Here is a 23,054-nt window from a genome sequence, read left to right as displayed (position 1 = left end):
CTCTGGGAGTGTATCTTAGCTTAGCAGAATAGCGAACGAAAGGTTAGCAGAACTGCTACTAAATAATTCCCTGCAGTTTCTGAGTAGCTCCAGACCTACTCCTAGATTGCGATCACCTCGATCTGTTTAGTTCCTGGTTTGACGTCACAAACACGCCCTGCGTTCGGCCAGCCACTCCCCCGTTTCTCCAGCCACTCCTGCGTTTTTACCTGGCACGCCTGCGTTTTTTAGCACACTCTCTGAAAACGCCATGTTGCCGCACAGAAACACCCACTTCCTGTCAATCACACTACGATCACTCGAGCGATGAAAAAACGTTGCTCGAGCTTGTGCAAATCTCCAAAGTTTTGTGTTAAATTAGTGAACACATGCGCGCTGCGTACCATGCACATGTGCATTTTCCACCTAATCGCTCCGTTGCGAAAAACGTCAACGAGCAAACAACTCAGAATGACCACCAATAGATGTAAAAAAATGCAGTGCACGTACTGTACTATTACTTTGAAGTGATGGCATATTGAGGGTATTTCAGTTCTGATCGCTGCTGTGCGTTTTCCTGGGCTGCTCAGAGACCACACAAAATCAGTTTGTACAGCTCTGCTACACATGCGTTCGCACACTTGCACAGCGAAAATACACTCCCCTGTAGGCGGTGACTATCTGATCGCAGGACAGCAAAAATCGCTGCCTAGCGATCAGATCTGAATTACCCACTTAGTTCAGTTCCGTCTGTTGCCATGTTTGTTATGAATCTTTGATTTACAAATAATTAGAAATATAGTAATTTCCTCCTCATTAGACAGATTTATATTACTCTGTCCCATATTTGTGAATTGATGCTTTGTACTATCTATAACGTTTATACCATGTATAAGCTTCCATACCATTTACTGTAGTGCTATAGTGAGGTGCAGCATGGAGGATGTTCAGCCATGTGTGTTAGTTGTGTCTTTTCTTCCTTGCAGTTAGAAACCATACAGAAGCACACCTGGTACATGTGAGTATGCACCTATAACATGGCAGCTTTTATTATGTTTGTGTGACTAGCCATCTATGCTGTGTGTAAGCTACCCATTCCATCCTGTGTGTGGCAGCTAGCCATGTATTCTGTGCGTGACAGCTAGCCTTATATCCTGTATGAGACAGCTAGCCATATATTCCGTGTGTGACAGCTAGCCATATATACTGTATGCTACATTATAACTAGCCACATTTCCTGTGTGTGACAGCTAGCCATATATTGTGTGTGTGACAGCTAGCCATATATCCTGTGTGTGACAGCTAGCCATATATCTGCTGCGTGACAGCTACCCATTCCATCCTGTGTGTGACAGCTAGCCGTATATCCTGTATGAGACAGCTAGCCATATATTCCGTGTATGACAGCTAGCTATATATCTTGTGTGTGACAGCTAGCCATATATACTGTATGCTACATTATAGCTAGCCACATTTCCTGTGTGTGACAGCTAGCCATATATTCTGTGTGTGACAGCTAGCCATATATCCTGTGTGTGACAGATAGCCATATATCTGCTGCGTGACAGCTACCCATTCCATCCTGTGTGTGACAGCTAGCCATATATCCTATCTGTGACAGCTAGCCATCTATCCTATCTGTGACAGCTAGCCATCTATCCTGTGTGTGACAGCTAGCCATCTATCCTGTGTGTGACAGCTAGCCATCTACCCTGTATGTGACAGTTAACCATCTGTCCTGTACGTGACAGTTAGCCATGTATTGTGTGTAACAGTTAGCTATCTATTCTGTGTATGACAGCTAGTCATATATCCTGTGTGACAGCTAGCCATATATCCTGTGTGTGACAACTAACCATCTATCCTGTGTGTGACAGCTAGCCATATATCCTGTTTGTGACAACTAGCCATATATCCTGTTTGTGACAGCTAGCCTTATATCCTGGGTGTGACAGCCATATATCCATATAGCCTTTTATCCTCTGTGTGACTACTAGCCATATATCCTATGTGTGACAGCTAGCCATCTAGACTGGGTGTGACAGCTAGCCATTCCATCCTGTGTGTGACAGCTAGCCATCCATTCTATGTGTGACAGCAAACCACTTATCCTGTGTGTGACAGCTAGCCATATATCCTATCTGTGACAAATAGTAATATATACTGTGTGTAACAGCTAACCATATATCCTCTGTGTGACAGCTTGCCATATCATGTGTGTGACAGATAGCCTTACATCCTGTGTGTGACAACTATCTATCTATCTATCTATCTATCTATCTATCTATCTATCCTGTGCGTGACATCTAGCCGTATATCCTGTATGAGACAGCTAGCCATACATCCTGTGTGTGACAACTATCCGTATATCCTGTGTGTGACAGCTAGCCATATATCCTTTGTGTGACAGCTAGCCATATATCCTGTGTGTGACAGCTACCCATTCCATCCTGTGTGTGTCAGCTAGCCATATATCCTATCTGGGAGTGCTAGCCATCTATCCTGTGTGTGACAGCTAGCCATCTATCCTGTGTGTGACATCTAGCCATCCATCCTGTTTGTGACATCTAGCAATATATCATGTATGTGACAGCTAGCCTTAAATCCGTGTGTGACAGCTAGCATCCATACCATGTATTACAGCTAGCCATATATCCAGTGAGTGACAGCTAGCCATATTTCCTGTGTGTAACAGCTAGTCATCTATCCCATGTGTGACAGCTAGCCATATCTCCTGTGCGTGACAGCTAGCCATATAACCTTGTGTGTGATACATTGCCATATATCCTGTGTGTGACAGCTAGCCTTATATCCTTTGTGTAACAGCTAGCCATCTAATCTGTGTGTGACAGCTAGCCATTCTGTCTTGTGTGTGACAACTAGCCATATATCCTGTGTGTGACAGCCACCCATATAGTGTGTGTGTGTGTGTGTGTGTGTGTGTGTGTGTGTGACATCTAGCCACACATGCGTTGTATAAGCTAGCCATTCCATCCTGTGTGTGACAGCCATATATACTGTGTGTTAGATAGCCATCTATCCTATGGGTAACAGTCATATAGCTTTATTGTGACAGCTAGTCTTATATCCCGTCTGACAGCTAGCCATATAACCTAACTGTGTGACAGATAGCCATATTGCCTGTGTGTGACAGCTAGCCATATAGCCTGTGTATTATTGCTGGCCATATATCCTGTGTGTAAGATCTAGCCATATAACCCTTGTGTTACAGCTAACTATATATTCTGTGCGAGAGGCTGAGAGCTAGTCAGCTATCCCATGTGTGACAGCTAGCCATATATCCTGTGTGTGACAGCTAGCCATATATCCTGTGCATGACAGCTAGCCATCTATTCTGTGTGTGACAGCTAGCCATTCAATATGTGTGACAGATAGCCATATATACTGTGTCTGACAGCTAGCCTTATATTCTTTAGGATAGCTAGCTATTCCATCCTGTGTGTGACAGCTAGCCATCCATCCCTTGTGTGACAGCTAACCATATATCCTGTATGTGACAGCTAGCCATTTATCATGTGTGCAAGCTAGCCATTCCATACTGTGTGTAAGATAGCCATGTATCATGTGGGTGACAGTTATATAGCTTTTCTGTGACAGCAGTCATATATCCCGTGTGACAGCTAGCCACATAACCCGTGTGACATCTAGCCACATAGCCAGTGTGTGACAGGTAGCCATATAGCCAGTGTGCAACAGATAACCATATAGCCTGTGTGTGACAGCTGGTCATATAGCCTGTGTGTGTGACAGCTAGTCATATATACTGTGTATGACATCTATAGAAAAGTTGGCAAGTATGATTAAAACTAATACAAAAAAACAAACAAACACACACACACACACACACACACACACACACACACACACACACACACACACACACACACACACACACACACACATGGAAAAAGGGCAGAAAATATGGACCTGTAGGTTCTTATTTATCGTCTAATTCTCTGTTTATAAGATGGATGCTGTGTGTGGGTGTGTGTATACACATATTGTAACAAATTAACTTGGTGGAGGGGTGTATTGATGCAGTGTCTAAGTGCTAAATCAGGATCTACAGACAGCTTTTCCAGTGAATAAATAAAATAATTATGCTTTACTGGCAGCATTCAACACAAATGAACATAAAATAACAAAAGCCTAGCCCCCATTCAGGGCACCAACTCACTCCTTCCCCCCTGACTAACTTTGGAGCAGCTGGTCTGCAAACACAAAGTCTCATGGTCTTTCAAGTCCTGTCTCTCACGGGTGTAGCTAGCCTAGCCTGGCTTGGCCTCTGGATTCTCACTTCTCAGCCTTGCTTGGCCTGGCTTGGCTCGTTGCCACAGCTCCACAGAAACGTTGCTCCCTGCAGGTATGAAACCTGACTTTAACTGCAACCCCAACTGGGCTCTGTCTCAACAGGCAGTTTCACCTGACTGCTGCAGTCTTCCAGATTGACTTGCTCAGCAGCCCTACCTGGACTGTCTGACTGTCCTCCAGCCTCACCTGGTCTCTGTGCAAAGGGCAGCCTGTGTGTTCCTAGTCTTTTTCTTCTCTGTGGGGGCGGATCCTTCTGTTTCACACAGAATATGCTCATCACCAGTGCAATCTCTAGGGATACTGGATAGATAGATAGATAGATAGATAGATAGATAGATAGATAGATAGATAGATAGATAGATAGATAGATAGATAGATAGATAGATAGATAGATAGATAGTAAATAAAGCTTAGGGACAGATAGATAGTTGGCAAAAGTGTGTAGCTATATCATATTGACAGATGGTGGTATACATGAAGGGATGTGATCGGCGTGTGTATGCGCATCATGTACAAATATATGTCTTCTTTTCTCAGTGGGGGTAAGAATGAACCGGAGCCAGAGCAGGCTGTCCCTAGGAAAGTACAGATGGGGTCTTTGCCATCGCTGGAGGATGTGGACCCCGATGTATTGGATAGTATGCACTCCTTAGGATGCTTTAGAGACCGCAACAAATTACTGCAAGACCTGTTGTCTGAAGAGTAAGAGTCACAATCACTACATTCATTGCAAATATAGAGATGGTAAAGATCATTTACAAATGTGCAAAAATTAGTATCAATGGTCCTTATTCAGAGGTGGACAAAAAAAAACGCCCTCTCTACTGCAACAGCGCATGCATCCGATCTGCGAAAATATGCTAATACTGCAGCCACTGTCATGTGCACAGTGAGACCCACTGACGGTGTCTGTGATCTGCCACTTGCGTACAAATATGCACCATCGGCTGCACATCAGTCGCACCAGCATCATCTGTGCAACCCTACGATTGCTCAGAATGTGCATCACAAGCAGCCACTAGAGCCTTTACAGCTGCATATGAATTCACAGTCACAGGCTCAGACACGCCCCAGAATCGGCCACTCCCTTTTATCACCCACAAACAATCACTACATGTCCCTCACTTTGCAAATAAAACCTCAATGTGCTCGCTGTCGCGAATCAACTGCGCAAACATTGGCTCTTCGTCCACCTCTGATGAGGCCCAATGTACCTTGCCAAGCTGCCTTTTGCATACATTCCAGATTTTAAAACTGTGTCCAAATAAAAGTACTTTTGGGGGTAGTGGGCCCAGCTTTATATCTGCATGGTGGAAAGAATAAAAAGGTCACTACTTAGGCAGCTATCTGGTTTGCCTCTGCATTCATTTTAATGTCTCCACTAAATTGATACTTGTTCCTACCTGTGTTATATCTTAAATTACTTATGAGAGAGAGTGTCTAGACTCATGGACTATTTTTATTACATGTGACACCTTGGTCTGTTTCAATATTTATTTGTATCTCTACTTGTGCATATATACTGTAAATGGCCTTACTTGCTACTGGACAAAAATATCCCCTAGGACGTACAGGACGTACAGGACAGCTCCTGATACCAGTTACTCCTGATAAAACAAATCCATTTGCAAGGATCCTCCCTGTCCATGCCTTGAAAAGTATTTAAACATTATATTGTCCTATTTTTGCATGGGTACACAATTTGAGGGGCATTCATGTACCTAACCTGCATTTTGTTACTAAACCCTAATCTTTTAATTGCCTGGCATCACAAGCTAAAATAAATGCGCCCCTTTCCCGTAGGCTGCCCTGTGCTGTGCAGATCTCTCGGGTACCCAAGGCATTGCAGAGAGAGAAGTAAGCAGTAAATTACCCTTGCCGTCCCTTTCATATAGAGTAATGAAATATGTTTGACTAGGGACAAAAGTCAAAATCAGAGCGTAAACGTTGTAAGATAAATCACATAGGGGAATTAGGATTTATAGAGATGGGAGAAGTTATTTGGATAAAGGACAGCAGGAGGCGCTGGCGATGCACTGTGATAATTTGGCTAAGATGAATACATTTCTAAGCCCCTTAATGTTTTGTTCAGGGAAAACCAGGAGAAGATGATCTATTTCTTGTTACTAGACCGGAAGGAGAGGTATCCTAGCCAAGAAGATGAAGATCTCCCTCCAAGGGCAGATATTGGTAAAGTACTGTTATATCAATCTCACACACCATGCAGATATTATATCTCACAAAAAGTGGTTATTCCTGGTGTTCATTTTAATGTTCTCTCCCAGACCCCCCTAGAAAACGGGTGGACTCACCCATGCTGACCCGTCATGGGAAGAGGAGGCCAGAGAGAAAATCGATGGAGGTTCTGAGTGGAACAGATGGCGGGTCACCAGTGCCAGCTCGCAGGGCTATTGAAATGGCACAGCATGGGCAAAGGTAAGTAATGTTTGGTTCCCCTCTTACCAAAAGCCTAGGCTGAGATAAAACATCTTAAATAAAATGAATATCCAGCACACATTGCTGGATGACCCAATCCATCCAGTACATATTGCATCAGGACTCAGTCCATACAGTACACATTACTGAAGGACTCAATCCATCTGGTTTGCTTTGCTGGAGGACTCAATCCATCCACTATACATTGCTGGAGGACTCAATCCTTCCAGTACACATTGCTTCAGGACTCAATCCATCTAGTACCCATTGCTGTAGGCCTCAATCCATCCAGTACACATTGCTGGAGATCTCAATCCATCCAGAACATTGATGGAGGACTCAATCCATCCAGCACACATTGCTGGAGGACTCAATCCATCAAGAACATTGCTGGAGGACTCAATCCATCCAGCACACATTGCTGGAGGACTCAATCCATTTAGTACACAGGGCTGTCTTAAGAGCATTGTAGTCCCCTGGGCAAAGCAATGCACTGGGTCCCCTATCCATCCTCCAGCGGTAGGGTGGGCGGTGCTATCAATGGCAGCTTTGATGTCCTGCGGGTGGTAAGGGGTGTTCTATCTTCCACAAAGCAAGTAGGACCTGGAGCAGTAATTTCTGCTAATTACTCCTTTACTGCACAGATGGTGGGAGATGGGGCGGGCGGGAGAACACTAAACTGTAGAAGAGGACATTGGGTTGAATGAAGGGCCCTTGGTACATGACTTCCAGGGTGGTTTGGGGTGTTTAATATGCAGGAGAGGGGTGGATAGTGGAGTGGGCTTAATATTCATAATTTACCGTTGGGAGGTAAGCTTGCTTGACTTCAGATATCTCCAGTTTCTGGAAATAGATTTCTTAGAATTCAATGGGATAAAAACCAATAGAGAATCCCACCTTTCAGGAGGTACTGGGGATTTAGGGATCAGAGTTCAGGAGCCAGAGCAATCCGCCAATGAAAATATAAAACTGCTTACCAGGCGTGTGGTGCTGGAGCAAGGACCGGCTGCTGGAAGGCTGATATCTCTGGTTCTGGGCATAGTAGAGACAAGCTGCCAGTGTCCACTGAAAGGGGAGAGTCCCAGCTTTTGGATTATACCCTCAGAAAATCTGTAAGTCAGACAGAACCTGAGCTATTTGGTTGGTGAGAGCAATTAACAGGCTTGGATGTGGACCACTGCTTTGAAGTCAGATAACTCCGGTTCCCCAGGGCCGATTAAAAAAAATCTGGTACCCCTGGAAAATGGGGACCCTCAGCTATCAGCATAATGCCCTTATACTCCTGGGGCCCTTGGGCATCTGCCCATTGAGCCTATGCGAAGAGAAGGCCCTGCTAGTACACATTGCTGGAGGACTCAATCTATCCAGCACGCATTGTTGGAGGACTTAATCCATCCAGTACACATTGCTGGAAGACTTAATCCATCCAGTATACATTGCAGGGGTACTCAATCTATGCAGCACACATTGCTGGAGTAATGTTGCGGGACTCAACCCAACCAGCACACATTACTAGGGGACTCACTCCACCAAGCACACATTGCTGGAAGACTCAATCCATCCGGTATTCATTGCTGGAGGACTCAATCCAGTGCTCTGTTGGTGAGGACCAGATATTTCTTAATACTGAGCTGTTTGAAAGTGCAGTCTGGCTCCTGGATTCACGTAATGGGGCTCCTGGATTCACGTAACACACAGCAGCAAGAGACTGAGGGGATCCGATGAATTTTGAGGGGGGCGTTTAATGAATCACAGATGTTTGAATCGCATTTATGAAGAAAGTAATAGTTATAGGACAGGCACCAGCCTCCAGCTCCTTTCTGCAGGAATGTTTGGTATGTTACAGTAATATGAACATACTGATAAAATATGAAATGCGTCATGTCTTCCAGGTCGCGATCTATCAGTGGTGCTTCATCAGGACTTTCCACCAGTCCTATCAGTAGTCCCAGGGTGAGTAATCTCTCTGCTCCTTTAGTCCATTTCCTAATTATTGCGCCCCACCTCCCACTTTTGCCTCTTTGTTAGTAACTGATAGCATTATGGCTCTATCTAGAATGTCCCTTTCATGTAACGTGTATAGTCATAGTAAGACGCTGATAACAGGAGGCATTACTGTGTTTACCTGTGCTTGTGTTAGTCTGCCTTATTACATGCATTTTGTGTTTACATGTATGTAAGTAATGTATTTATTTCATGTATACACACACACACACACACACACACACACACACAGATGCTGCGCAGTTATCATGATTATACTTAATAAATTTGTATAATTCCTATAAAACTGTTGTGCATCTAAAAAAGAGTTGTGTGAACAGTCACTTTCTTGAGATAAAAGATGCAATCGTTTTATAAAGTCATTATATAAAAAAGGCAAAAAGCTCACACCAAGCTGTAAATTATACACAACGTGTGTTTTGTGTAACTGCACCAATGTTTTGTGAGCGTGTCTGACACAAAATTCGTGACTGCTCAATACATTAAACTGCGTGTGCAGCTCGAAGTGTGTATGTATAATTGAAATATGCACATGGATGATGCAGAAACTGGATAATGTGGAGACTAGCCAGGCATCCTTACTACGTTATGCGTGAATTTTCACTGCGCATGCTCTGATAATGGGTCACGCAAGTGTGGGTGACCTACAGATTTCATCACATCTTTTTTGACAGTGCTGCACATGCTAGTGAGTATAACTCAGCATTTGAGGGCATTTAATAGGTTATATCCAGGGGCATATCTGAGTTAGACGTAGGCCAGAGTGGTGGTGGTCTAGTTCCACTAGTGAGGAAATAAGAGAATTACTAACCCCTAATGAGTTTTATGCATCCTTTAGGCTAGTAATCTGACTGCATAGCCTCTTACTTTCATCAAAATCGACTTGTATAATGGACCCAAAACCATTGGATCTGCCTGATCTTGTAGTAATCCGGTTTGATTGGCTTGTCACAAAATCTGGTGTGAGCAGTCATCGACCAAACGGACAGATTATATGCACAGATGTTTTTCTTGGGTTACAGTGTATCGGTAATATCAGGCACTGTGGTTGGAGGTGCTATCGCTGCTGCTTCCTTGTAATACAGCAGGAGGCATCTATTACAAGCAGACGCCTCCTGATGCAGTAGTGATCTGACCTGCATTATAGGACTGAGCATTGGCTCTCTCTCCAACCATCCGGCAGGCTGTGGCACCCTTGGTGCTGCACAAGGTGGCCATCGCAGAGGCCAGGAAATCTCCTTTCTACGACTGATATCCCTGGCCTCTTCCCTCCCCCTGAACAGTGAATAGTAAGGGCATTTCACGTGGAGAGTAGTATAGTCCTGGGTGACAACACTTATGATATGATATATTATTATCACCACATACAAGCTACTTGTTTTGCTCCAAATATAATCTTATGGGTTACAACAAATAATGCACTGCCCAGTGTAAAATCTGGGGGTGTTAGAGTCGGAGTCATCTCAGAGTCCTCCCTTGTATGAAGCTTTAGGTCCACAGCTTTCTTGCTGTATCTAGCTATGGACACCACACCCCTCAGTTACTCCTGATATTCTCCTATTTTGCAATAGTTGGTGCGTTGGGTGTGGATCATTAGATCGACAGTATCTAGGTCGACAATGTTTAGGTCGACAGTCACTAGGTCGACAGGGTTTCTAGGTCGACATGTGCTAGGTCGACAGGTCAAAAGGTCGACATGAGTTTTTAATATTTTTTTTCTTTTTTTTTTTACTTTTTCAAATTTAACGATCCACGTGGACTATGATTGGAACGGTAATCTGTGCCGAGCGAAGCGTTTTTTTGGTATCGTTTTCTTTGTAGAGTGACCGGGAACCCCAATTAGTGCACCGCTTCGCTCGCCATGCTTCGGGCAAGGTGCCTCGCTCCGCTACCGCTTCGCTCGTCACAGATTACCGTTCCATCGACCTAGAAACCCTGTCGACCTTCCAACCCTGTCGACCTATAGTGGTCGACCTAAACATTGTCGACCTAGACAGCGTCGATCTTCAGACCGGATCCTGGTGCGTTATTCCCTACATATGTTATACTATCTTATGGTGCCTGGTTAGGCTAACAGTATCTGGGTAATGCTAACCATATCCATGTTTCTGGTTTTATCTATAAATATGTTTTATCTGAGCTATATGTAATTATGCACATGCTTCCACATATTTTTTTTTAACATACTAAATGTGCATTAATGCATAATTTCAGCAATCCTTCCTGCTTTATTCTCCAGAAAAGTTACTCTCCAACCTGTACAGGTGATGTGTCTAGTATGCCATGTGCAGAAGGTGTATTCTTAGGCGCGTTCCTCGATGTGCTAAAGGGCACACAGCCATTTATACTCCACACCAGCTGTGCCTCAACTCTGAGATGGTGAAGGCCAGGTCTCATCCTATACTTTTAATAGGTTGCAATTTGTGCCTTCCAGTTGCACTCTTGTGGTTTTCTAGACACTTACCCCCTTGATTAATTTAATCCATAGATAAGGCTACACTAAGTAGTATTATAAGGCAGAAATGTTTAGTTTAATGAAAGCGGTGACTCTAAAGAGGTAGCTCTGCACAGTGCGCCTCCACCTCAGGCACAGTAGCACACATCTGTTTAGCAGATTATCTTGAAGTGCACTTGGTGGTCCATTGAGGCAAAAGAGGTCCATAGAGCTTAATTCAGAGATGTACGCTATGCAGTAGCAGCTGTGATGGATGTCGCAGCCGCTACTGCAAAGTTATGTTACGAAGGGTGTGCAGTAGGTTTTTCGGATGCATGAAAAGTGTTATATTTACAAACAAAGTGAACTTTACAAGTTTTTTGCGCTCAAACTTGGTGAAGCAGCGGGACCAGTCTGCAGCAGGAATGTAATCTACATGCTGGATGAAGGTCTCCACTGCAGCTTCCAGTGACTCAAAAGGAATCTCACACATCTTGAAGTCGCAGGTGGCTAGGTCTGGACTATACGGAGGATGACCAAGCTCCTGGATGCGTTCATGGGCCACCACTTGTGGACAGAAGCAGTGTTGTGAAGGTGAGGGGCACCACGAGCGCAAGTTTTTGGACGGCGCCTGGAAGTGGCTTCCAGCACTTGTGGCAGGCATTGGTTGGTGTACCAGTCCCCAGTAATGGTGCGCTGCTGCACAAGTGGTGTGATAGCTACATGACCACTCTTTCCACAAAAACAGTCACCATCTGCTTGGCCATACTGCACTCACGTTGAAACTACTGTGGCGGCGCACCTCCAACTGGGATCCACTGGGCTGACTGTTGTTTGGTCTCAGAGTCTAAACTGTAGATCCAGGATTCATCACCACTGATGATCTCCCAGACAGGGTTTAAGTGACCGCCATCAAACCTGACCAGCATATTGCGGCACCAAGTCACCTGAGCCTCCTTCTGCTCTCAAGACAGCGTGCAGAAACCTTGTTCAGGCCAAACTTTATGTGGAGATCAAGCAGATGTATGCCAATGAGATGCCTATCTCCTTTTTTTACTGGGCTGCATTTACCCTGATGTCCAGCTCAACTATGGCTCACATGGCAGCAACGTTGTCTTCATTGATGGTGGTTACATGTTGCCTGCAGTGCTCGGCCTACCACAGTAGCTCAGGACGGTGCTTTCTCCCCTAAAGCAGCTCGCAGTCGGTCAAAACTCTCCTGTTGTCGCAGATAACTCTTAGTCTTACAAGATCATGGCTTTCCAGTGGCCTCTGTTGAGCTCCATAACGAGTTTGTGAAGGAAGTGAACATGCTGACTTCTACGGTGTGCAATGCTGCTTACTGTATATACATATGCCATGACATTTCACAATAACTTTAGTCAGAGATTACAGTTCACAACCAGACAGTCAGCTCATGTCTACTCTGCCTATGCACTGCACATCCGGAAACCTATTGCACACCCCACGTAAATAGACGCCTCCTGCTGACTCCTGTAATCTGCTGCTGTGTCTGAGGATGCAGCATCAGATCATCTGTGTGAACATCGGGCATCTGAGAACCCTCAGGTAACTCAACAAAGGCCAGTGTTTTCACGCAGCTGAAGCCAGTGCAGCGGGCGGCATGTCCCTGCTTTCTCCAATGCTGCCCTTCACCGCCCCTATGTCAGTCTTGCCGCAGCTGGTGGTCACTGTGTGTGATCTTACAGAACGAGATCTGCACGTGCACAGTGCAGCATCTGTCTCTCATCAATGGAGTTGTGTATAGACCATCGGGTTGGCATACAAAAATGAGTCAGGGCCATAGTTGGTACTGTAATAACAAATAGCACTTTGGTGAAACAGAAGCTTCAGGGTAGTATTTTTTTTAAAAGACACCTTTCTCCCAAAAGCTTGGAAATTCATAGACTTGGCTGTAATCCTAACACCAATGAATTAAGAAATTTAAGTAATCCTTTCGCTCATCTCTATTAAAAGGGAATTTTAAACGTATTTCCCAATTTGTACCTCTCGATTTAGGCGCTACTAAACACCAATCCATCAATTCAGCAATGTAGGGTAGGGAAAGACAAGGGAATTGGTGGTGGCCTAGTTCCTCAGAAGCCCTAGGCACACCCCTGAGAGAAGCGGCATGCTTCAACGCTTCGCACCTACAGTATGGCTGGGTATTGCGTGACCATGACCTCTTTTCACTGGCAACCTGTCCTGAATTATACAAAATGTTTGATGGTTTAGAAGGTATTAACTAGCGGGCGACAAAGTCAGAGACAGGTTTCCTATTTTTAGACCTTTTAGACCTTGGAAAAAAAATTCTTAAAACCTCAAAGTATATGGTCCAATATCTTGAATTAAATTAAAAGTCTACTAACCTAAAATACAGGATGTCTTGTATAAAAGTGTTACATATATATATATATATATATATATATATATATAGTATATATAAAGTTTCCAGAAGTTTGCCTGTATTTGAGATGACAACACTGTGCTTGGGACTTGTGGAGCCACCGTTAGTGCAGCTCTGAGCCATGTTCACCAGTAGACCTCAAAATAGTGATCTAATGGTCCTTTGTAAATGTTATTTATAGCGCTTTCTTATTTAAGCAGTTTGAATTTTAAGTTTAGTGATCCTTTAATTAATACATCATCCGTAACACTCAATGGTCCACCATTTTCAGGAAATGTCACTATTATCAAATAAGGAAAAGGTTGTGGCTTCAGTAGAATGTGGTCATGGTAATTTTGCTAAACTTCTGTAACTGTTACATACGTATGTGTGAATGATTTAGGTCCAAAGGACCTTAAAAATTATATTTCACCGCCTGTCCATCTTCTAACCTTTATTAACCAGTGTGTAAAGTTCAGGTGCAATTCCCAGTACACACTACAACACTGAGAATGTTGTAGGGAGGTTTGCTGAATTACCCATTTTCTGTGATTATGCCATAACAAATTGGGCAGACTAAGGGGTATATTTACTAAAGTGCGGTTTTATAGAAGTGGAGCTGTTGCCCATAGCAACCAATCAGATGCTACTTATTTATCTAGCACCTTCTAGAAGATAATAGCTAGAATCTGATTGGTTGCTATGTACAACATCTCCACTTCTATAAACCCGCACTTTAGTAAATATACCCCTAGGCTTGCGAATGCTTTTCCATTGCTGCTGGACAGCTCTCGCTGTGGCTGATTTGCGGTGCTGCTTCTAACATGCATGTCTTTTTTTTTCCTTTTTTTTCATTCTCGCGTCCTCTTTGTTGGCTGCTGCCATTCCTTCCATCTGACCCTATGCACACATAATTTACAACGCCATTACCCTTCCTCCTTCCATGGCTGCTTTGCTGATTTATGTGTGTTTGTGACATGTTACCTATCATCCTATGTCTGCATGTTGGTATCTCTCTGGTCTTTCATATCCCCATCTTGTGCAAATGATCAAACATTTCCCTTCCTCCCTTTATTTCTCACTAAATGGATTTAATTCCCTATCAATGATTCTGCTGTTTCAATATCTGGCTCTTTCTCTTTATCATGTTGCATCATTCCTTTCCTTGCTCTTTGTCCCTCGTTCTTATCTATGTGCCCATGAAAATTCGTTTCTCTCTTTCACAATCTTTTGGGGTCTTCGTTATCCTTCTTTTTCTGTGTCTGTCTCTCTTGCCTTCCTTACTACTTTTTCTCTCACAGCCTATAAGGAGGTTTTTTGCCCTTACCCAGCCCTCTACCCCATCTTCTTCTCCTCACCCAACACCTACTAGCTCTGATTCTTCAGTGAATAATGATTGCCCTCTAGTTCATCCCAAAACCCACACCTTCCCACCCAAGCCCAGAACTTCTGAGAAACCCCTTCAGACTACCAGATCCAACCCTCTTCCTGCTACCAATTCCTCTGTTTCCTCGCGAGCTCCAAACTCTCCCGCTGGGCATAATGCGTGCCGAACAGCAACAAAATTGCCCGCGTCTGATCTGGCCCCCAAATCTGTACCCCTTATACAGGTTACCCCTCATCCGTCACCCCGTGGCAGCCCCCTCCCTACTCCCAAGGGAACGCCTGTACACACGCCCAAGGAAAGTCCAGCGGGCACCCCTTCCCCCACCCCTCCATCCAGCCCCAGCATTGGTGGGATGCCCTGGAGGACAAGGCTGAACTCTATCAAGAATAATTTCCTGGGGTCACCAAGATTCCACCGTCGCAAACTGCAAGGTAAGAGGGGTAAATAAGATGATGAAAAAGTTGGGTGTATGGTTGGGTAGAAATGATAGTTAATATTGTCGTATGGCCCTGAGAAAACTAATTGGAAGAGTCCTATCACTATCTGGTGGCGTCTAAACAGCTGTCAGGTTAATGGCTCAGACCAGGTTCTGAATTCAAAATATACGGTAGAAAAATAACTACACGGATCTCCTTGGAGATTTATTTAGGATAGAAAAGAAGATAAAACAGGTACATTTATATACACATATACATACGAAAGCAGTGTTATCACACAGGGAACTATTTTAGCTCTAATGTCTCTACTTAAATATATTTTTGTGAAATAAATAGGTGTCTACTGATGTTACATACAATTATATATTTATATATACATGCGCACATTCTTAAATCTGCTGTTAAGAAGGTTCCCTTCTGGCTGGTAATCTGGCTGGTGCTCAGCTGGAGCCTAACGGTGATGACTTACTTCAGCAGAATGAGCGTTTGTGCTTTCATTAATATGGAGAAAGGACACTGACAGATGAGGCTTTGTGAAAATGTGAAATGACATATGCCCATATAGAAGATGTAAAAATAATAAATATAAAAACACCAGGCAATAGACACAGCCCACATAAAGATCGATTCAGTAGGGAGAATCAGAAGTGATGCAAAACAAGAAAGAAACCCAGAGAATCCCCACGAATGACCGATTCAGAAGACGTTGAGGCTCTGAAAACGCTTCTTAAAATGGTTAAACAAATTAACATCATGTTGCAATGAAAAATACATTTATTCTAATAGCGTGTTAGCAAATTGACAATAAAACTACTTCGAAGTGGAGAAATAATATGCAATTTAATGATTGGTTGAATTTTACTCTACTTTCATGTAAGTGTTTAGTTACATATACCGATAGACGTTTCTATGCACAGGTAACTGTATGTCTCTACAATTTAACCTGTAGGGTCTATGGGTAGGTGAGGAGTCAGGGGAGGGCGGTTGTGGGGGGATAAATGCTCCCAAAGGCACCTTTATCTTTATATAGGAGAGAAGAGGACACTTCATATGGTGCAGCAAGTAAAGCACAAAGCAGCGATCAGTCATTATATATAACTGTTGTGTGTCCATTTAAGTGATCCCTGGCCTGTGCCACCAGTCACACAGGAGATGTCCTGTGAGAGTAATGTATATAGCAGAGCTGTAGGACCTTCTCTAAGTTCCTTCCAGTACTAGCCTGCTAGTTGTAATGTTATATGGTAATTAGCTACTGGCTGGCGTTATCCTTTGGAACAAGGTCCTGAAACTGAAGCTGTAGGTCTGTTACCCCGCTGGCATTAAAATACTTGTACATGTATTTACCAATGTTTTTAACGCTGATACACTGTACATACAGTAAAAACCATTGTTACTTGATCTCGGGAATGTCAGTGTAGTGTCCTCCAGTGATCTCCCAAACACAAGTAGATATGACAGGTAACAGCCGCATATCAATCGTAGGCACTTATATGAAGGCCTGATACAGTAGTGCTGATACAATATACTGCCTTGCAGGCATTTCTTTCTTTACAGATTGAAGCTTCTCTCATAAAATATGGTTTTAGTTCATTAAAGTTGTGTCCTGGCACAAGAGTGCATGGTAGTAAATTAACCTGGGTATTTAGGGGGACATGTACTAAGCAGTGATAAAAGTGGAGAAGTGAGCCAGTGGAGAAGTTGCCCACGGCAACCAATCAGCTACTCTGCATATTTTTTTAATATGCAAATTATAAATGTTACGTCAATGCTGATTGTTTGCCATGGGCAACTTCTCCACTGGCTCACTGCTCCACTTTTATCATTGCTTAGTACATGTTCCCCATATCTTGGTAATAGCACGGAAGCAAAAACATACAGGGGGGAATTCAATTGTTTGAAAAGTCGGTTAGGTGTCTTTTTTTTCCTGATATTAGATAGCTAAAAATAGACACCCAACTGACTTTTCAAACAATTAAATACCCCCCCACAGTATTACTTGGATTCTGATTTTCTATTCATTTGTTGTAAGGGATAAAAGAAGAAAAATTGCTTAACAGATAGGAATTCTAATAACACTTAACAATGATGTCATTAATACTAAGTCACTATGTTGTGTTCAGTTCCTACAGCTGATGAAATGACCAACCTGACACCGGAATCATCCCCAGAGTGAGTAGTGTGTATTCTCTGTACCCTTCCCCACCTCCCACTCATTCATTTACTTCAGGGATGTGCAGTGAGGTGAATGGCTGGGGAGGCACTAGCTGGTACCAGTGTCAGGTTTACACACAATATATGATCCCAAGGGTACATGTGAGCATTATGCACAAAATTCGCTGAGTGTGTGCAGACAAGGGGGTATATTCAATTAAAGTCAGATCCATTCCGACATGTAGCGCTGATCTCCCCTGTATGCACGCCGGCTGTCCCCCCGTCCTCCTCTGGGTCCGCATCTCAGTCCGACATCTTTTGATGTCGGACTGAGATGGTCAAAAAGGGGGCCAAAATCTGTCGGTTTTGGCCCCGTTTTCGACACAAGCACGTGGATCGGCAGCTATTCCGCTGATCCACGTGCTTTTCGACAAGTCGAATTCATCGACTTGTCGAAAAATTTAGGGATATATTGGGGTATATGCAATTGTGGTCGAATTCCCGAAATTGGCGAATTTCGGGTCATTTTCGACCAAAAAAAAAAATTCGCCTATGCAATGCAGTGCTTTCCGACCAAAAAACGGACTTTCAAAATTCGACTTTTTGAAATTCGACTTTTTGCAAATTCGACTTTTCTGCAATGATACAAGTGCTGCAATTCGACCAAAGCATATTCAATTCAAGTTTGGAAATTCGACAGCAGTGCTTTTAGACAGCAAATTCGTCATTTTCAATCCGCCACACTTTGGAGGGTGAAAACAAATAAAAAAATTTTAAACATGTTTTTTTTGGTGTTTTTTTTTTGGGGAATAGCAGATCTATTTATATTAGAAGGGATTAGGTACTTTTTTTTTTTTGGGGGGAGGCACAAATATTACTTATATATTTTTTAAAATATTATTTTTTTTATTTTTTTATTTTTATTGCTGGAACGGTAAAATCAGAAAAAAAAATGGCGTGGGGTCCCCCCTCCAAAGCATAACCAGCCTCGGGCTCATTGAGCTGGTCCTGGTTCTAAAAATGCGGGGAAAAAATTGACAGGGGATCCCCCGTATTTTTAAAACCAGCACCGGGCTCTGCGCCTGGTGCTGGTGCCAAAAATACGGGGGACAAAAAGAGTAGGGGTCCCCCGTATTTTTAACACCAGCATCGGGCTCCACTAGCTGGACAGATAATGCCACAGCCGGGGGTCACTTTTATGCCGTGCCCTGCGGCCGTGGCATCAAATATCCAACTAGTCACCCCTGGCCGGGGTACCCTGGGGGAGTGGGGACCCCTTCAATCAAGGGGTCCCCCCCCCCCAGCCACCCAAGGGCTAGGGGTGAAGCCCGAGGCTGTCCCCCCCCATCCAATGGGCTGCGGATGGGGGGGCTGATAGCCTTTGTGATAAAAAAAAGATATTGTTTTTTCCATTAGTACTACAAGTCCCAGCAAGCCTCCCCCGCAATCTGGTACTTGGAGAACCACAAGTACCAGCATGCGGGAGAAAAGTGGGCCCGCTGGTACCTGTAGTACTACTGGGAAAAAAATACCCAAATAAAAACAGGACACACACACCGTCGACAGTAAAACTTTATTTCACACTACCGACACACACATACTTACCTATGTTCACACGCCGACATCGGTCCTCTTCTCCATGTAGAATCCACGGATACCTGAAAAGCAAAGTTCAATATACTCACCTCAGGGTCCAGAGATAAATCCACGTACTTGGCAAAAAAAGAAAACGCAAATACCCGCTCCAGAACGGACTGAAAGGGGTCCCATGCTGACACATGGGACACCTTTCCACGATTGAGACCTGTCAGTGACAGCTGTCACTGACAGGTCTCTAAGCCAATCAGGAAGCGCAACTTCGTTGCGCTCACCTGATTGGCTGATCGCTGTGACAGCGCATCGCACAGCTCCCTCCATTATATTCAATGGTGGGAACTTAGCGGCTAGCGGTGAGGTCACCCGCCGGTCAGCGGCTGACCGGCGGGTGACCCCACCGCTAGCCGCAAAGTTCCCACCATTGAAAGTAATGGAGCGGCTTTGCGAGGCGCTGTCAGAGTACAGACGGCGTCCAGCCAATCAGGTGAGCGCCACGGCAGTAGCGCTTCCTGATTGGCTGAAGGGACATCAGTGACAGGAGTCACGTGATGTCCCGGCATTCGGGGAAAGGAGTCTAATGTGAAAACATTGGACCCCTTTCATTAGTCCGGTGGATCGTGTTCGGTTTGTTTTTTTACAAAGTACGTGGATTTACCTCTGGACCTGGACCTCTGGACGCTGGAAGGTGAGTATAATTTTTTGACAGGTACCCTCGGATCGTCGGAGATCGTTGCAGTCGGCGTGTCAACACAGGTAAGTATGTGTGTGTCGGCGTATGAAATAAAGTTTTACTATCAAGGTGTGTGTGTCCTGTTTTTATTTGGGTATTTTTTTCCCAGTAGTACTACAGGTACCAGCGGGCCCGTTTTTCTCCCGCATGCTGGTACTTGTGGTTCTCCAAGTACCAGCTTGCGGGGGAGGCTTGCTGGGACTTGTAGTACTAATGGAAAAAACAATATCTTTTTTTTTATCACAAAGGCTATCAGCCCCCCCATCCGCAGCCCATTGGATGGGGGGGACAGCCTCGGGCTTCACCCCTGGCCCTTGGGTGGCTGGGGGGGGGGGACCCCTTGATTGAAGGGGTCCCCACTCCCCCAGGGTACCCCGGCCAGGGGTGACTAGTTGGATATTTGATGCCACGGCCGCAGGGCACGGCATAAAAGTGACCCCCGGCTGTGGCATTATCTGTCCAGCTAGTGGAGCCCGATGCTGGTGTTAAAAATACGGGGGACCCCTACTCTTTTTGTCCCCCGTATTTTTGGCACCAGCATCAGGCGCAGAGCCCGGTGCTGGTTTTAAAAATACGGGGGATCCCTGGCCGATTTTTCCCCTGCATTTTTAGAACCAGGACCAGCTCGATGAGCCCGAGGCTGGTTATGCTTTGGAGGGGGGACCCCACGCCATTTTTATTTCGGGTTTTTCCCCGTTTTTTCCCGTTTTTTAAAATCGCGGCAAAATCCGCCAAATCGGCCGATTTTCGCCCGCGACTCTGGCGAATCCGTTTTTCATTGCATATGGTGAATTCCGGAAGCCACCTTCCGGAATTCACCTGGCGAATTTGGTCGAATTGAAAAAACGGCGATAATTGCCGCGAATTCGCCCGCTATTGCATATACCCCATTGAATAGGTCGAATCAGGATTCGACCTTAAAAAGTCGAAAACTGACGTCTTTTTGACAGACGGCAGTTTTCGACTTCAATTGAATATACCCCAAGGTAGGCAGGGGAGGCACTGTCTCGCCTGTCATAGACTTTTTTTTTACTCCAGAGTTTTGACTATAAAAAATGATTAGAATAATACAAAGAAGAGATTTCTAATATAGGGGTATATGCAATTGTGGTCGAATTCCCGAAATTGTCGAATTTCGGGTCATTTTCGACCAAAAAAAAAAATTCCCCTATGCAATCCAGTGCTTTCCGACCAAAAAACGGACTTTCAAAATTCGACTTTTTGAAATTCGAATTTTTGCAAATTCGACTTTTCTGCAATAATACAAGTGCTGCAATTCGACCAAAGCATATTCAATTCAAGTTTGGAAATTCGACAGCAGTGCTTTTAGACAGCAAATTCGTCATTTTCAATCCGCCACACTTTGGAGGGTGAAAACAAATAAAAAAATTTTAAACATGTTTTTTTTGGTGTTTTTTTTTTTGGGAATAGCAGATCTATTTATATTAGAAGGGATTAGGTATTTTTTTTTTTTTTTTGGGGAGGCACAAATATTATTTATATATTTTTTAAAATATTAATTTTTTTTTTTTTTTTTTTTTATGCTGGAAGGGTAAAATCATAAAAAAAAATGGCGTGGGGTCCCCCCTCCAAAGCATAACCAGCCTCGGGCTCATTGAGCTGGTCCTGGTTCTAAAAATGCGGGGAAAAAATTGACAGGGGATCCCCCGTATTTTTAAAACCAGCACCGGGCTCTGCGCCTGATGCTGGTGCCAAAAATACGGGGGACAAAAAGACTAGGGGTCCCCCGTATTTTTAACACCAGCATCGGGCTCCACTAGCTGGACAGATAATGCCACAGCCGGGGGTCACTTTTATGCCGTGCCCTGCGGCCGTGGCATTAAATATCCAACTAGTCACCCCTGGCCGGGGTACCCTAGGGGAGTGGGGACCCCTTCAATCAAGGGGTCCCCCCCCCCAGCCACCCAAGGGCCAGGGGTGAAGCCCGAGGCTGTCCCCCCCCATCCAATGGGCTGCGGATGGGAGGGCTGATAGCCTTTTGTGATAGAAAGATATTGTTTTTTCCATTAGTACTACAAGTCCCAGCAAGCCTCCCCCGCAAGCTGGTACTTGGAGAACCACAAGTACCAGCATGCGGGAGAAAAACGGGCCCGCTGGTACCTGTAGTACTACTGGGAAAAAAATACCCAAATAAAAACAGGACACACACACCGTCGACAGTAAAACTTTATTACACACTACCGACACACACATACTTACCTATGTTCACACGCCGACATCGGTCCTCTTCTCCATGTAGAATCCACGGATACCTGAAAAGAAAAGTTCAATATACTCACCTCAACCAGGGTCCAGAGATAAATCCACGTACTTGGCAAAAAAATAAATCGCAAATACCCGCTCCATAACGGACTGAAAGGGGTCCCATGCTGACACATGGGACACCTTTCCACGAATGAGACCTGTCAGTGACAGCTGTCACTGACAGGTCTCTAAGCCAACCAGGAAGCGCAACTTCGTTGCGCTCACCTGATTGGCTGATCGCTGTCTGAACTCAGACAGCGCATCGCATAGCTCCCTCCATTATATTCAATGGTGGGAACTTAGCGGCTAGCGGTGAGGTCACCCGCCGGTCAGCGGCTGACCGGCGGGTGACCCCACCGCTACCCGCAAAGTTCCCACCATTGAAAGTAATGGAGCGGCTTTGCGAGGCGCTGTCAGAGTCCAGACGGCGCACAGCCAATCAGGTGAGCGCCACGGAAGTAGCGCTTCCTGATTGGCTGAAGGGACATCAGTGACAGGAGTCACGTGATGTCCCGGCATTCGGGGAAAGGAGTCTAATGTGAAAACATTGGACCCCTTTCATTAGTCCGGTGGATCGTGTTCGTTTTTTTTTTTTTACCAAGTACGTGGATTATACCCTGGACCTGGATGTACCTCTGGACGCTGGAAGGTGAGTACCATTTTTTCACAGGTACCCTCGGATCGTCGGAGACCGTGGCAGTCGGCGTGTCAACATAGGTAAGTATGTGTGTGTCGGTGTATGAAATAAAGTTTTACTATCAAGGTGTGTGTGTCCTGTTTTTATTTGGGTATTTTTTCCCCAGTAGTACTACAGGTACCAGCGGGCCCGTTTTTCTCCCGCATGCTGGTACTTGTGGTTCTCCAAGTACCAGCTTGCGGGGGAGGCTTGCTGGGACTTGTAGTACTAATGGAAAAAA

General features: G+C 44.6%; 1 protein-coding gene across 5 annotated transcripts in view; it reads left to right on the top strand.

Annotated features, from left to right (window-relative positions):
* The window catches only part of BRSK2 (BR serine/threonine kinase 2), a 245,953-nt gene that overhangs the window by 192,296 nt on the left and 30,603 nt on the right, over positions 1–23,054 (top strand). For 4 of the 5 annotated variants that reach the window (XM_063944692.1, XM_063944691.1, XM_063944690.1 and 1 more), the window contains exons 9-15: positions 966–997; positions 4,849–5,013; positions 6,404–6,501; positions 6,597–6,747; positions 8,640–8,700; positions 14,873–15,389; positions 17,516–17,564. In XM_063944692.1, the coding sequence (XP_063800762.1) occupies positions 966–997; positions 4,849–5,013; positions 6,404–6,501; positions 6,597–6,747; positions 8,640–8,700; positions 14,873–15,389; positions 17,516–17,564 (1,073 nt within the window). The remainder of the gene's footprint in view (positions 1–965; positions 998–4,848; positions 5,014–6,403; positions 6,502–6,596; positions 6,748–8,639; positions 8,701–14,872; positions 15,390–17,515; positions 17,565–23,054) is intronic. The other variant, XM_063944693.1, reaches the window with a different exon arrangement.

Source organism: Pseudophryne corroboree, chromosome 11 (assembly GCF_028390025.1).
Source record: "Pseudophryne corroboree isolate aPseCor3 chromosome 11, aPseCor3.hap2, whole genome shotgun sequence".
In the NCBI taxonomy this organism is placed as follows: domain Eukaryota; kingdom Metazoa; phylum Chordata; class Amphibia; order Anura; family Myobatrachidae; genus Pseudophryne; species Pseudophryne corroboree.
This window is presented reverse-complemented; position numbering and strand designations above follow the sequence as displayed.